Source organism: Oncorhynchus keta, chromosome 9 (genome assembly GCF_023373465.1).
Source record: "Oncorhynchus keta strain PuntledgeMale-10-30-2019 chromosome 9, Oket_V2, whole genome shotgun sequence".
Taxonomy (NCBI): Eukaryota; Metazoa; Chordata; class Actinopteri; order Salmoniformes; family Salmonidae; genus Oncorhynchus; species Oncorhynchus keta.
This window is the reverse complement of record NC_068429.1, coordinates 43,926,248-43,941,302: the sequence shown is the minus strand read 5'-3', so window position 1 is coordinate 43,941,302 and position 15,055 is coordinate 43,926,248. Positions and strand designations below refer to the sequence as shown.

The 15,055-nt window shown below is 45.3% G+C and overlaps 1 protein-coding gene across 4 annotated transcripts; it reads right to left on the bottom strand.

The window, feature by feature from the left end:
- Nucleotides 1–2,822: 2,822 nt before the first annotated feature.
- Nucleotides 2,823–13,949, bottom strand: si:ch211-243g18.2 (uncharacterized protein LOC559906 homolog). Of its 4 annotated transcripts, XM_052525981.1 has the most exons (12): nucleotides 13,792–13,850; nucleotides 11,943–12,036; nucleotides 11,059–11,332; nucleotides 10,714–10,839; nucleotides 10,154–10,236; nucleotides 9,529–9,685; nucleotides 8,013–8,180; nucleotides 7,597–7,722; nucleotides 6,983–7,105; nucleotides 6,777–6,871; nucleotides 5,964–5,989; nucleotides 2,823–3,419 (listed from the first exon to the last, which is right to left on the bottom strand). In XM_052525981.1, the coding sequence occupies exons 3-12, from the start codon at nucleotides 11,323–11,325 to the stop codon at nucleotides 3,298–3,300; spliced, it is 1,293 nt and encodes a 430-aa protein (XP_052381941.1). In that variant the 5' UTR covers nucleotides 11,326–11,332; nucleotides 11,943–12,036; nucleotides 13,792–13,850; the 3' UTR covers nucleotides 2,823–3,297. The 4 variants fall into 4 exon arrangements, with proteins under 4 accessions (XP_052381941.1, XP_052381943.1, XP_052381940.1 ...); XM_052525983.1 differs by lacking the exon at nucleotides 11,943–12,036 and having other exon boundaries at nucleotides 2,823–3,416; nucleotides 13,792–13,949; XM_052525980.1 differs by lacking the exon at nucleotides 11,943–12,036 and having other exon boundaries at nucleotides 13,792–13,948.
- Nucleotides 13,950–15,055: the final 1,106 nt, after the last annotated feature.

The following is a 15,055-nucleotide window of genomic DNA, read 5'->3' as shown; positions in this document are numbered from 1 at the left end:
GTTGGTGGTTGAAGATATCTCTCTAGTGGTGTGGGGGCTGTGCTTTGGCAAAGTGGGTGGGGTTATATCCTTCCTGTTTGGCCCTGTCCGGGGGTATCATCGGATAGGGCCACAGTGTCTCCTGACCCCTCCTGTCTCGGCCTCCAGTATTTATGCTGCAGTAGTTTATGTGTCGGGGGGCTAGGGTCAGTTTGTTACATCTGGAGTACTTATCCTGTCTTATCCGGTGTCCTGTGTGAATTTAAGTATGCTCTCTCTAATGTCTATACTCTACATGACCACCCTCTCTCTCTGTCTCTGTCTCTCTCTCTCTCTCTCTCTAATTCTCTCTTTCTCTCTTTCTTTCTCTCTCTCGGGGGACCTGAGCCCTTGGACCATGCCTCAGGACTAACTGTCAGGATGACTCCTTGCTGTCCCCAGTCCACCTGGCCGTGCTGCTGCTCCAGTTTCAACTGTTCTGCCTGTGGCTATGGAATCCTGACCTGTTCACCGGATGTGCTACCTGTCCTAGACCTATTATTTGACCATGCTGGTCATTTATGAACATTTGAACATCTTGGCCATGTTCTGTTATAATCTTCCCTCCTCTTTTGTAGTAGACGCCATCGAAACTCTGTTTTCTCACTCAATTGCATAGCCTATAGAAATGAGCAACATGAGCTCATGGGCTCTCATGAGGTGTTTGATTTGATTTTCAATCCCATTTGCATCGATGTCAGAGTGATTAGAGAACAATGGAGTGCTGAGTACCAGGCAGTTAGCCAGTTTGGTAGGCTCCTAATGACCATCAGCAGCATCAGAGCTTGGAGAAGCCTTATTACCATGCCTAAGCGGTCATGTGGAATTTGACTGCCATCATGATTTGTGACCTCCGGTCTGGCGGTACTATGGTCACAGCAACAGTAATTAGTTCCCTTTCACATGGGGAGATGGGACTTGTAGATTAAGAATCTTAATGATATTTGTCATAACTATAATTTGTTGAATGGAGATCCTGATAAAACAACAATAGTTCTTCTGACCCATGGTGAAATGCCACTGTGGCAGACAGACAGAGAGACGGACGGACGGATGGCCAGACAGAGCAACTTAACTCGTGTGTTGTTCAACCTCACCATAACAATAATTAGAGGCATCACCTAACATTAGCACACGGTCATTACACAGGGCTTCATCTGTTTCATCAATAAGGTCCCACCGGCTTGTGACACAGTGTGTGTGTGTGTGTGTGTGTGTGTGTGTGTGTGTGTGTGTGTGTGTGTGTGTGTGTGTGTGTGTGTGTGTGTGTGTGTGTGTGTGTGTGTGTGTGTGTGTGTGTGTGTGTGTGTGTGTGTGTGACACAGCCAGGTAGCATGTACATGTTTATAATGCCTTCCCGGGAACACAACCTGTCCGTCTGTCTGTGTGAGATGGTTTCACAGACTTATGGATGAGAGTGGGACGGAATCTATACTGTACTACAGTATGTCTAGCTGACATGACACACTAGTCTCCGTCTCCCAGTCTAACTCAGCTCGAGCCATGCCAATAAAAGAGTTTGACAGATCTCTGAACGTGTCCGTTACTAAGGACAGCAGGAGAGACTTTGGGCTGGGCCCATAGTGTGGCATCCACCCTCATCCGTCAGCCCCCTCTTCCCATTGTGTGTCTTCAGGGAGCTTAGAGGGTGTGTCGGAGGGAACGCCCCCCCAAACACACACACATACACACCCTGGTCTCCTCAGCTTGTGGGGATGTGGCTGGTTCAGAATGGTACAGTGCAGGAAAGAGACCTAGCAGACATACTCATATTTCCAGTAACTGTTCATTGTGACAGTGATTAGTGTCTGTAGAGTTAGTCACCCCCCAAGAAGGGCTTAATGTCTGACTGGGAACCCTCCTCCTTCGACATGATGTATGCCTTTGAAGAAACACATACATGACCATACAAGCATATGTGCAGACTGGCAGGGAGGGACACACAAACCCAACCCACATACGCAAACAACAGAACCACACAGACCCGGACAGAAACAGCAACACAATCCAAACACTTACTGCAAATACTTACACAAATACACACACTTACTGCAAATACTTATACAAATACACACACTTACTGCAAATACTTATACAAATACACACACTTACTGCAAATACTTACACAAATACACACACTTACGTAGCACATTGCATTCTCCCACCACATATTTACACACATTTCCACTGTTTGCTTTTCACAGATTAACTAACCATCAGTAACTGGTGCCAAGGTGACAGCATAATGGGTTTTGCAGGTAATGGTTATGTCATTATGTCTGTGTAGCAACAGCAAGTGACGCCGGAGACCATAATGATTTACATTCTGTACAATGCATTTCAGCTTTAGACATTTCTTTGTTGTTGACTCAGTTGACTTTCAGTTGGTGGAGGTTGTGAACTTAGTCAAAGTTATCTGTCTGCCTGTCTGTCAGTCAATCCTTTTGTAAAACACCTCAGATTTGTGAAAGAGACAGTCCAAACCCATAAATAACACCCTATGTGTCTGATGTGTCTGAGTTGTCAGACACAAAGGTAACCTAGCTAACCTAGCATCATTGGAGACGACATGCCTACCTACATAGCAGTCATCACACACGCATATGAGCAGGCGTAATGATCTGCACTGACATGCCGTTATCCTCATGCTCGTGCTGTGTAGTAGACAGGGCAGCATCATAGCTGTACAAAGAATGTGTTTTAAGTATGTTGTGACTATTAATTTATGTTTTACTCCTGACGTGCGTTAGATAGTTACTGAATGTGTGCGCCGCATTTGAGGTGCAACAAAAAAAAGAGAAAAATGATGACTAACCTTTATTTCAGTCCTTACAGACGTTTATAGAATACAAACAGACGCATGTCGGAAGACAAAACAGAAGAAATGCAATTCAAATGAAAGAGAACTACCGTATAGACAACTTGTTCCCTCAATCTAGAAATACATAGTTTCATACACAAAGCAAAACCGTTTTATTCAACAACAACCATGACAGAGGAGAGAGCTTCATTTGACAACTGAGGGACTTCTTAAAATGGATGCCGTAGCAGACATCCCATTCACCTACAGTGCATCTCATTATCTCCAGACATGTGAAGGTGGTAATGCAGGCAACTCCAGAGAGAAACAGAGAAGACTACGACTCTGATGGGAATTAAAACAGACGTCCGTGTTCGTGGGAGCCCTTTACGGCCAATGGGTTGGCTGGCCCCTTGTGTCTGGCGGAGGCGTGTCAGGTGTTGGGAGTGATGAGGAGGATGAAGACGATTACGCCCATCTCACTTCTTCTTCACTTCATCCTCTATCTGCTCCACCTCGCTGGATTCATCCACCACCTTGCCGTTGATCATGGTCTGTGTCACCACCTTCACTATCTTCCTGGTCCACACCTCTGGCTCTTCTGCAACGCAACGAGAGGTAGCGGATGAAGAAGAAGAAGAAGAAGAAGAAGGGGATGGGTTACCAAATGTCACAGGGTCACACTAGTACTGTGACACAGGCTCTGGTTTGTAACATAGCCTATGCACTTGCTCACTTGCCGCTGTTGACTTACCTACCGCTTACGAATGAGTTACGGAGTCCAAAGTCTATCAAATCAAGTGTTTACCGAAGGGATTGAGTGAGTCACAGGCTTACATTAAGACGTAATTACAACATTGCGGCTTACAGTATATTTGTACCCACTGTGGTTGCTAGGGACAGATGTGTTTTGGGCGTTTGCTTTGTTTGCAGGTTTATGAAACAAACTGTCGTTAGTCTGTAGCCACGGCTCTTGACTTAATGCCAGGTTGGTGGAAGCAGCACAGAATCAAACGCTGTACATTTTGATTCTGACATAAGGGAACGCCACTGACCCTGCTTCGAACGTGTAGTGTAATTAGCCGTTTGCTTTTGTCAGCGAGCAACTTGGCCTGGAGTAAATGACCTTCACTCTCATCAACAGTATCTACACACGCTAGCCCAGGCACAGTTCCTTGAGTAAGAGCTCAGAGTATGGTAAAGTTGCCCGTAGACGCTGATCTTGGGTTAGTTTAGCAGTCCCATACATTCAATTTCAAACATCTCATTCCCAAATCATGGGCATGAATATGGAGTTTGTCTCCCTTTTGCTATAACAATGCTTTCCACTAACTGTTGGAACATTGCTGCGGGGACTTGCTTCAATTCAGCCACAAGACCATTAGTGAGGGCGGGCGGACGGGCTGGTGCATTAAGGCAATGTTAGGCTATGGAGATTGCATGACTGTGTGCTCGCTTTTATACACCTGTCAGCAACAGGTGTGGCTGAAATAGCCAAATTCACTCATTTGAATCAGTGTCCACATACTTTTGCATATATAGTGTATGTGTATTACTTATTTGTTTTTTAGTTACAGTTTCTCTTGGCACTTGGACTACTTTCAGGGTAAGCCTTTTACTGAGGAGTGGCTTCCGTCTGGCCACTCTACCATAATTGCCTGATATTTATTTTATTTTATTTACTTAACTAAGCAAGTCAGGTAAGAACAAATTCTTATTTACAATGACGGCCTACCCCCCTGGCCAAACCCTCCCCGAACCCGGACAATACTGGGCCAATTGTGCGCCACCCTATGGGACTCCAGATCACGGCCGGTTGTGACACAGCCTGGGACCGAACCAGGGTGTGCAGTGCCTTAGACCGTTGGTGTCACTTGGGAGTATAGCTCCCGATTGGGGGAGTGCTACAAAGATGGTTGTCCTTCAGGAAGGTTGTCCCATCGCCACAGAGGTAATCTGGAGCTCTGTCAGAGTGACCATCGAGTTCTTGGTCACCTTCCCGAGAAAGACCCTTCTCCCACGATTGTTCAGTATTGCCGGGCGGGCATCTCTAGGAAGAGTCTTAGTGGTTCCAAACTTCTTCCATTTAAGAATGATGGAAGCCACTGTGTTCTTGGGGACCTTCAATGCTGCAGAAGTATTTTGGTAACCTTCCCCAGAACTGTGCCTCTGCACAATCCTGTCTCAGAGCTCTACGGACAATTCCTTTGACCTCATGGCTTGGTTTTTGCTCTGATATGCACTGTCAACTGTGGGACCTTATATAGACAGGTGTGTGGCTTTCCAAATGATGTCCAACCAATTAAATTGACCACAGATGGACTCCAATCAAGTTGTAAAACATCTCAAGGATTATCAATGGAAACATGATGCATCTGAGCTCAATTTCAAGTCTCAGAGCAAAGGTTCTGAATACTTATGTAAATGAGGTGTTTCTGTTTTTAGTTTTCATACGTTAGCAAAAATTTCTAAAAACCTGTTTTTGCTTTGTCATTATGGGATATTGTGTGTAGATTGATGAGGAAAAAAACTATTTAATACATTTTAGAAAAAGGCTTTAACGTAAAAAAATGTGGAAAAAGTCAAGGGGTCCTAATACTTTTCGTCCGAATGTACTGTATACGCCCATATAAAACACAAGTAATATATATATATATAGAGAGAGAGAGAGATGGAGAAGGACAAATTGGAGAAGGACAAATTGGAGATGGACAAATTCTTAACCCTAAGAATTTTTTAACTGTCTTGCCTAGTAAAATAAAGATGAAATAAAATGTAAAAAAAACATTTTTTTTTTAAAAGGGCAGAGGGAAGAAAAACAAAAGATTGAGTGTGTGACCAGGGTGGGTCCATGCAGTCCATTTGAGAGGTTAAGGTGAATTGAAGTCTCTCTGTGTGAGAATGAAATGATGTATTCATGAATTAATAGTATTCTTATCACACGCCATGGATGGAATTCCCTCCTGTCACACTGATAAAGAAAGTCTCTCCATCCAGGTGAGCGGTCACAGCTGAAATCAACCAATCAATGTGTTGCTGTGTGCTGAGTGAGTAATGCCAAGCTTTGATGTTTGCTTAGGTTAGCCTGTGTCAATTAAGAAGTGAGAGTGTAGCAATGTGAAGTTAATATACTGATGATACTCACTTTTTGGTGGGGGAACTTCTTTAATCCTGAATGAATAAAGGAAAAAGAAGGCCAGAGTTAAAAAAGTGAACGATTACTTGGGCTGAAACAGGCAGAAGATGTTACCATGTATGGTCATCAATTGGCTGGTTTACCAGGAAAGAGCAATTCTCTGTTAGACTCAACTCAACAAAGCAGATAATGTAGTCCTTTGAGAGGAGAACTAGCCTGTGTTCACGTGTGCTCCCTTCCTCAGCTGGATCGATAGACTCCCACGCCTCAGCTGGTGAACAGGTTCCCGTGCCTCGACAGACGCAACCGGGGAGGTCTCAGCTGGCTCATCCGGCTCTTGCGCCTCGGCCGGTTCGTCAGGCTGATCCCCGGGATTGTCCCTTTGGTTGGCGCTCTGCGACACACCTGTCACCATCGTGACGAGCACCTGCGCGTCATCAGACTCACCTGGACTCCATCACCTCCTTGATTACCTGCCCTATATATGTCACTCCCTTTTTTTCCTTCCCCAGGTGTCCTTGTTTCTGTTTCTGTTTCCTGTCTGTTGCTTTGTTCGTGTTTCTTGTTTTGTTTATTAAATGATGCACTCCCTGAACATGCTTCCCGACTCCCAGCGCACACGTTGCAGCCTGGATATACAGTACTCACTAAGCATCCCTTAACGACTTCTCACTGTAGCATAATCACGTTCTGTCGCTCAATTGGTAGAGCATGGGTCTCTTGCAACTCCAGGATAGTGGGTTCGATTCCCAGGACCACCTATATGTAAAAAATGTATCCACCCTTAACTGCTAAATGGCATATATTATCATGGTGACTCACGTCTCCTCTCCCTCCAGTAGTCTTCTGTAGGTTGCAATCTCCATCTCTAGGTTCTGCTTGATGCGGAGCAGCTGTTCGTAGTCTGTCTTGTTGCGCTGCAACATAACGCAATACCATACGATACAAAAGATTGGTCCTTTTGTTACAGTAAACCACATAAATATATACAGGTCCACCTCCTTAGCCGCTGGGCTATCAGTAAGTACCTGCATGTCCAGACGCAGCTGAGACAGGTCCTCCTCCAGCTGGGATAGCGTGGCCTGCAGGCGCTCCATCTCCAGGCTGTACTTCTGACCTGTCTCGCTGAGGTTACCCTCCAGAGCTGCCACCTGAGGGGGAGATGTTGTCAACACCCACGTGCACATTGTTCAACTGAGGTCTTTGTTGACCCCCCGAACGTGACTGTTAGAGAGCTACTGCATTTCGGGGATCTTTATCGTAACACAAATTCTTCTCCCACCCAAGGTCAGGGGAAGTGAGTGGTATTTGCTGTCAACGTTAAGGTTGACATGGTTGGGAACAAAGGGTGAGATCTTAGTAATACTGTGTCTTTGAGTGCCATTGTAATTGTTAAGTTCCCCAGTGGAACATAACCCATAGAGGCAAGGTTCCTTCTTGCTATGTGTCACCTACTTATACAGGCTCTCAAACTGTAGATTGGAGTGGCATGGTATATTTAAGTCCCCCAATGAAACACAACCCCCCAGCTGAAAGGTTTCTACCTGTTTGTGCAGACTTTCCAGCTGTATCTTAAGGTGACACCGTATTCTAAGTTCCCCAGTACAACACAACTCCCAGGTGAAAGGTCCCTAGTTCCTACCTGTTTGTACAGACTCTCCAGCTCTACCTCCAGGGTCTGTAGGAAGCGTCGTCTCTCTACCAGCTCACTCTGAGCTCCCCTCAGAGCCTCGTTAGACTCCTTCACCTCGTTCTGCACCGTGTCCAACTGTAACACACCACACACGTCCCTGAACGCACCATATCTCCGTTCCTGAACGCTGTAGGCCGTGTTACTAGATACCAGACCTGCGTTCAAATACCTGGGTTCACCTGGATATAATATCTATGATACGCCTGAATCGTAACTTGAGATACACATGCAATGTCAATGGGAGATTTGCATGAAAATTCGAGTCACACGCCCACATCTCAAGTTACAAATAATCAGCCCTGAGAGACACTAGTGGCTGGTTTCTGGCATGGTGATGCACCCAACAAGCCAGTCCCCCCGCTGACCTTCTTGAGGTACCACAGCTCAGCCTGGTCCTTGTTCTTCTTGACGATGCCCTCGTACCGAGTCCTGAGCTCTGACATAACTGTCCCCAGGTCAGGTCCTCCACAACCCGAGTCCACCTCCACGTTAACAGTCTGAGCAGCGACGTGGCCCTTCATAGACTCCACCTCCTTCAGAGAGACAATCAATCAATTACATCAGTTGTCACAAAGTACTTCACAGTGACCTGGCCTAGGACTCCCCCAAAGAGCAAGCAAGACAGGAAATAGAAACTCTCAGGCATCTGTGTTTTTTTTGTGTGTGTTTCAGTTTCTAACATATCCCCCCCCCCCTGTGTTTTTCTCTATGTCATCGTTTGCATGATTTTTTAGGAATATTCTCTGTTTGTTTATTAGTCCTCCAAAGTGTGTGTTCTCCAGTGAATTCTACAGCCCATAAGAGAGAAGGCGAGACCCTCTGATTTATTAACATCCTGTCCATAAATACTTGATGGAGTTGAACTCATGTTACTCCTAGTGTGTGCCTTGATCACTGTTCCCTCCCACTATGCCCTTTCTCTGCGTGTCACATACAGCCTAATAGATAGAACACACCACACCCTGCTTTCCAAACACACCCAGCACTTCTGGTGCCAGTCATCGACTTAAAGCACCACACACCATAGGAAAACAGGAAGGGTTGAGCCTGCACACACACACACACACACACACACACACACACACACACACACACACACACACACACACACACACACACACACACACACACACACACACACACACACACACACACACACACACACACACACACACACACACACACACACACACACACACACACACACACACACACACACACACACATCATTCTACCCCTCTCCACAGACAAGTAGTACAAGGTGACTTATGTCTTCACACAGGTCTGAAGTGTGCCTATTCAGAGCAGAGCAACCAGTGAGCAAAGATGTTATCAGAGGGGCCTCTATGGAGACTTGAGTAAAAAAATCTAAGACATGAGTTACTCTCTAGCTTCAAGTTGCTTAACACAAAGGGGCCTCCGGTGTTGGGTTTCAGACTTCGAGCAGGTTCCAAGCTTCCCAGGGCATCCCAGCTTCCCAGGGGATGCAGAGTGATACCACCACCGGTGCAGAAAGGAACAGAGGACCACTCTGTTCTCCTCCTTCATTGCTTCCCCTCTCAGACCACTTATTCTATTCTGTGGTCTTCGTGATGATCCAGCTAATGGCCAGCTAGAAGAGGAATGGTGACAGAGGACATCCTTGTCTCTCTCCAGTCAGAAATACATCCTCATACCAGGAGACCAGGGAAAACTCTGGGTTCAAGTGATAGCGTTATGACCTGGCCCCACTATCTCAATGTGCAAAACAAGTTAAAATGACATAGAGATGACATAACTTCAACTAGTTTTGTCTGCTGGGATATCATCATCCTTAGGGGTTGTCCTCTTACTTTGTGACTATCATGCTTGTGGATAAATAAAGTCCTGATCTCCTCTCACCTCCTCATGGTTCTTCTTCAGAAAGTAGAGATCTTCCTTCAGGCTGTCCAGGTCTCCTCTGTGGGACATGATGATCTGCTCACGGTCCACCTTGGCCTTCTTCAGGGCCAAGCAGTCCCTCTCCACAGACTGGGACATGCACATCTCTGTCTCCCACCTGGGAGGGAGGGAAGAGATTGTGAGAGATTGCGAAGTGAGAGAATGTGAGAGCTTGGGTGACTAAGACTTGAAAGAATTCATTACAAATAGGAAGATAAAATGTAAACCTGAAAGAAGGGGTGGGGTGAAGGAGGGCGGGAAGGAGGGAGGAAGGGAGTGCAGTCACAGGACTAATCGCAGTTGCATACGCATATGCACAAGCACACGCTTGCACACGCGCAGTCGCGCATGTAAGTTCCCAAATGTTTGTCTCCTAAGTGGTGTTTGCGTGGTGCCAGTCGACATGTCCTGTAGACTACAAAAGACACATACAGGACACACTGGCCTTTGCCTAAACATACACCTGCAAGCCTGCTTCAAGCGCTTTACCCGTTGCAGGCTTCGCCTGAAATTAAACAGAGCTACAGGCGTCCTGAAAAACAGAAGCAAAGATGCAAAGACGCGACAAAACAGCCTCGACACTCACTTAATCCGGAAGTCGTCAGCTGCAAGTTTAGCATTGTCAATCTCCAGCATGAGGCGAGCGTTCTCCAGTGTCTTCCTCCTCACCTGAGAAAAGACGTGGTCAGCATTCAACTTTGACATATCTACTACGTACTCGTGCGATCTTACGGTTGAACGTTTCTATCGTCGCTCATACTTTCACTGTCACCTCTAAGGTGCAGTTCCCCTCGCTGACAGAAACACTGGCTCCAGAAACCTCCTAGAGAATTTGGGTAACACACTCCATACGTGGCCTTCGTTTGACTAATCTTTAACCCACAGCCTGCAGTGTCGGTCTAGTGCAGGTTAACTAAAAGGTAACATTTCCCGCTAATGTTAAACTCCGATTAAAGAGAGTGTTGAAAACACGTACGTGTATGTATCATGTGACTAATCCAGGATAGGTTTACAATGCGTAAATCCATATCATGGCTCATACATGTGTCCTTGTTGTACGTGCTGCAAGAGGTGAGATAAGGGCATGGGAAGTTACATGGGGTGAGCGAAAGGGATCATGGGAAAGTAGGGACGTTGGGAACCCACCTCCTGTTCCACCTGGTGGGCCTGGGCCATCATGGTTTTGAAGTCGTGACCTTCAGGGATGCGCTCAATCATTATCTGCTTGATCCGCAGCTCCAGATCTGAATTGGATTTCTCCAGTGAGCGCACCTTAGAACAACAAGAAGTGTATTGTCCATCATCTTTTAGTACCTGCAAGTGCCTTGCTCAAGGGCACCACGTCAGGAAATGGCATCTAGTATACTGATACCAGTAACTCTCTGGTTGCCAGCTCACTTCCCACCAGATTTCCAGCGGATCTGGGATTTGAACCAACAACCCTTCGGTTGCTGACCAGCTTTTCTAACCTCTAGGCTACCTTCCGCCTACCTTGTCCAGGTAAGTGGCCAAGCGGTTGTTGAGGCCTTGCATTGCCTCTTTCTCGTTGGTATGGTTACCCAGCTGCCCATTGAGGTTCAAGGTGACAGGCTGGCCGCTCATGTCGCGGCTGACGGATGCAGAGCGGGTCAGGGGGCTGGCGGAGACAAAGGACACAGCGGCTCTGGAGTGGGCACGGCCACTGTCTCTCAGAGATAGACTAGAGAAGGAGGGTTGGCGGCCCACAGAGAAGCTCCGCAAAGAGAAACTGGAAGACATGACGGCTCTGTGTGAGAGATGACAAAGAGGAAGAAGACCTTGTTGAAACACATACAGTGCATGCTAATAACATTATAAAACGTGAACTTGGTATTAAACTGAAGAGGATTTGGTCTTTCACTATACCATTCAGTCTGACTCAGCTCGACTTAAAAAACATGACAGATGTGGCCAGTGGCGGTTCTAGCTTGTATGCCTCCTTGGGCGCCTCCCCCAAAAACAACAAAAGAACACCATTCTGCACTAACTGTAATTTAAAACTATAGAAATATACAAATATATTCAAAAATAAGACTCATAAATATCCAAAGAAGTAACAAAGACAAATAGAAACAAATTGTAGTGTATAACTACAAATTAAAAAGAGAATCACATTATTACTCTATTAGTCTATTGCTAACAAAAAACACACAAATAACACTAAATTGCACAAATCCTATATCACACAAATACACAAATAGAATAACACACTTATAAAGAGAACATGATTATTACACTATTGCACTTCAAACAAGAAACACACAAACTAAATTGCACAACTAATTGCATTACTAATTTCATTAGTACTGTACAAAGTTAGAGGTGCGCTATTTGATAGATTCCCTCGCTCCCCCTACCTCGGGCTTCCAGTCCGGAGAGGGAGAGAGGGATCCTGGAGAATGGATCCTGGATAATGCTGTCTACCTTGAGACTGATGCTACAGCTGAATTTCTATGGAGATGGGAAAGGGGGAGGGGCCACGTCACGTGTAAAGTAGGTGGAGCCTCTATGAGACATCGGAGTCCTTCTCTCCCCGTGGGTCGGGAGGTAACCAGAACTTCACTCAGGAGAGTAACATCAAATATTGAACAATGTGTTGAAAGAAGGAAAGGGAATTGGTCTAATCAAACAACAGAAGGCTATGTACATTCTAAGGAGTTCTAATGTGTGTTATGTCAATTCTTAAGCGTACAGAAGGTGTTTGGCTGTTGATTCTGAGGAGTTATTGAGGCGTGTGATTGGCTGATTGGTTTGCCGTTATTATTTGGTGGTTAGGCCTTCCCTCACTTCTTATCAACGTACTCACCCAAAGTCACACTCCCATGAGCATCTAAAGATACCGATCCATTTAATAAAATTTAAAAATGTTGTCTACCAATGGAAATAAATGTAACATACAACAATGAGAGAGAGAGAGGGAGAGAGAGAGAGGGAGAGAGAGAGAGAGAGAGTCAGAGAGAGAGAGTCAGAGAGAGAGTGTGGGTTTCCTGGTCTCCTACCCCCGCCCCCCTCCCCATCTCGTACTTCTGAGTGGGAGACCTTCCCAGGCAGTAGCCTGCCTAGCTCACAAACTAGAATCAGGGCGCCCACTCCCACAAGGTTAATTGACCCACAGTCCCACACGGGGACATGATATCATTGCACCTGATGTGCAAATGAGCGATAGAAAACCGATCGTGCAAATGTCACCATTCTGAATATTTTTTTCCCACATTTATTTATTTATTTTTTGTGTGTGCGCCCCGTGCCGCCCTGGGCTTTGAGTCAATTATTTATTCTTACAACATGCAAATAATTATTTTAGGCACACAAACCGTTGGCTAGGGTCCAAAATGGTCATTTTCACCCATACAGGAGACAAAAGAACACGCAGCCTGTAAGGCCATTTCGAATGAGCCCACCAATTGCTGTCTATTCAAACTAAAAGTCAACCACAGACTGATAAAAAAAATGTCAATGGTTGACTGGTTACCCAGCTGCCCATTGAGGTTCAAGGTGACGGGCTGGCCGTTATGACTGCTACACTGTCTAAGCTCCACTCAAGCATTACTTTATCCAAGTTCAGTGTACAATCATCAACATGTAAATGGCTAATCCTCTATCAGAAGAGCTTCCCAAGAACTGCGAAGAAAACCCTCATATATTACATGACTATTTTGATTGTTCCTGTTCAGAACATATTCCTATATTTGTAGGTCTTTGTCAATAACCAATAAGAGAAATCACAAAAACAAGAACCAACACGAGCGCAGAGTGATGTGGAGGCTCTGTTTAAAACAGAGCCCAACCAAGTAGCTGAGTAGTTGCCTAGTACTGTTTAGTGCCAAACAGACATTCTACACAGCCACTGGGCTGTTCAATAGGGATTAGTCATCTCTGTCACAGAATACTCTGAGTTTCTCCCACAATCACCAGGATTAAACATTAGAAAAAGTAAAACATTCCTTTGTTGTGATGAGTAGAGAAATGTATAGAAACAAAGTGAACACAGTATATAAAATATATCTAGAGGGGCAAAAAAAACTAAGATGGATCATTGAAATATTATAACTTAGTTTCAAAAAAAAAAAGAAGATTTGAGGCGCTACACATTTACAGTTTTCAAAATGAAATATAAAGAGTTCGTCACACAAACGTATGTATTCTTCATCTTTTTGATATTTGATCAGTGCGTTCACTACGAAGCAATTCAATTCAAACACTTACCTGGATTGTGTTCTCTTCGGTGAGAGAAAGAGGGAGAGAGGGATCCTGGGTAATGCTGTCTACCTTGAGACTGATGCTACAGCTGAATTTCTATGGAGATGGGAAAGGGGGAGGGGCCACGTCACGTGTAAAGTAGGTGGAGCCTCTATAAGACATCTGGAGTCCTTCTCTCCCCGTGGGTCGGGAGGTAACCAGAACTTCACTCAGGAGAGTAACATCAAATATTGAACAATGTGTTGAAAGAAGGAAAGGGAATTGGTCTAATCAAACAACAGAAGGCTATGTACATTCTAAGGAGTTCTAATGTGTGTTATGTCAATTCTTAAGCGTACAGAAGGTGTTTTTGGCTGTTGATTCTGAGGAGTTATTGAGGCGTGTGATTGGCTGATTGGTTTGCCGTCATTATTTGGTGGTTAGGCCTTCCCTCACTTCTTATCAACGTACTCACCCAAAGTCACACTCCCATGAGCATCTAAAGATACCGATCCATTTAATAAAATTAAAAAATGTTGTCTACCAATGCAAATAAATGTAACATACAACAATGAGAGAGAGAGAGGGAGAGAGAGAGAGAGAGAGAGTGTGGGTTTCCTGGTCTCTGTGTTGGTCTGTCTTCCCGATGTAAAACTGTGTCCTTCCCCTGTCTCACCCAGTCTCTCTGTGATGTTTAATCAGGTTGAAAACACCCAACACAACAGGTTGATAACAGCTAACACACCTGCTCTCCAGTAAGGTCCATCCCGACGTGATGAGTTGCTGTTGCCACAGCATCTCTGGCATGCCCCAGCCGCTGCCTGAGGCTCCACAGTAGCTAGTACAGGCAGTTCACACTGTGAGGTTGCACATTTTTCTATTGGCGTAGTAAACACATTCCATGGGGACTCCGCCTTCAAAAAGCTCCAAACCTTGGGGAAGTACAACAAAGATTTCAACAAAAAGTGGTGCGACAGATCTCATCATCCACATTATTGAGGAGGTCTCACGCCAGAAAGCGGACGTCAAAGGCATTTCAAACCAGAAGACTCTGAAGCAACAGAAGGTTGGAAGTGATTTCCCTGTAATCCACAATTCCATTAAATAGACACTTAAAACATTTGAAGTAGGACTAATGGCTCAAGAGTTAAGGAAGTACAAGAGGGACACAACCGATTACCAGCTTAACCACGTCTACATGTGGACATATGAGGACACCACGGGTGGGCATCCACAACTCCAATCACACTTTGCAGAACGACAGTGACTTCCCAGGTGACTCAGACTCCAA

Bases quoted from the DNA above. Each gene is read 5' to 3' on its own strand.
- si:ch211-243g18.2 (XM_052525980.1), bottom strand. From the start codon at position 11,325: ATGTCTTCCAGTTTCTCTTTGCGGAGCTTCTCTGTGGGCCGCCAACCC. The intron at 8,181-9,528 runs GTGAGAGGAGAT...GTCTCTCTGAAG, and splicing joins TGAAGAAGAACCATGAGGAG to GAGGTGGAGTCTATGAAGGG. The intron at 3,420-5,963 runs GTGAGTATCATC...GTTGCGTTGCAG, and splicing joins AGAAGTTCCCCCACCAAAAA to AAGAGCCAGAGGTGTGGACC.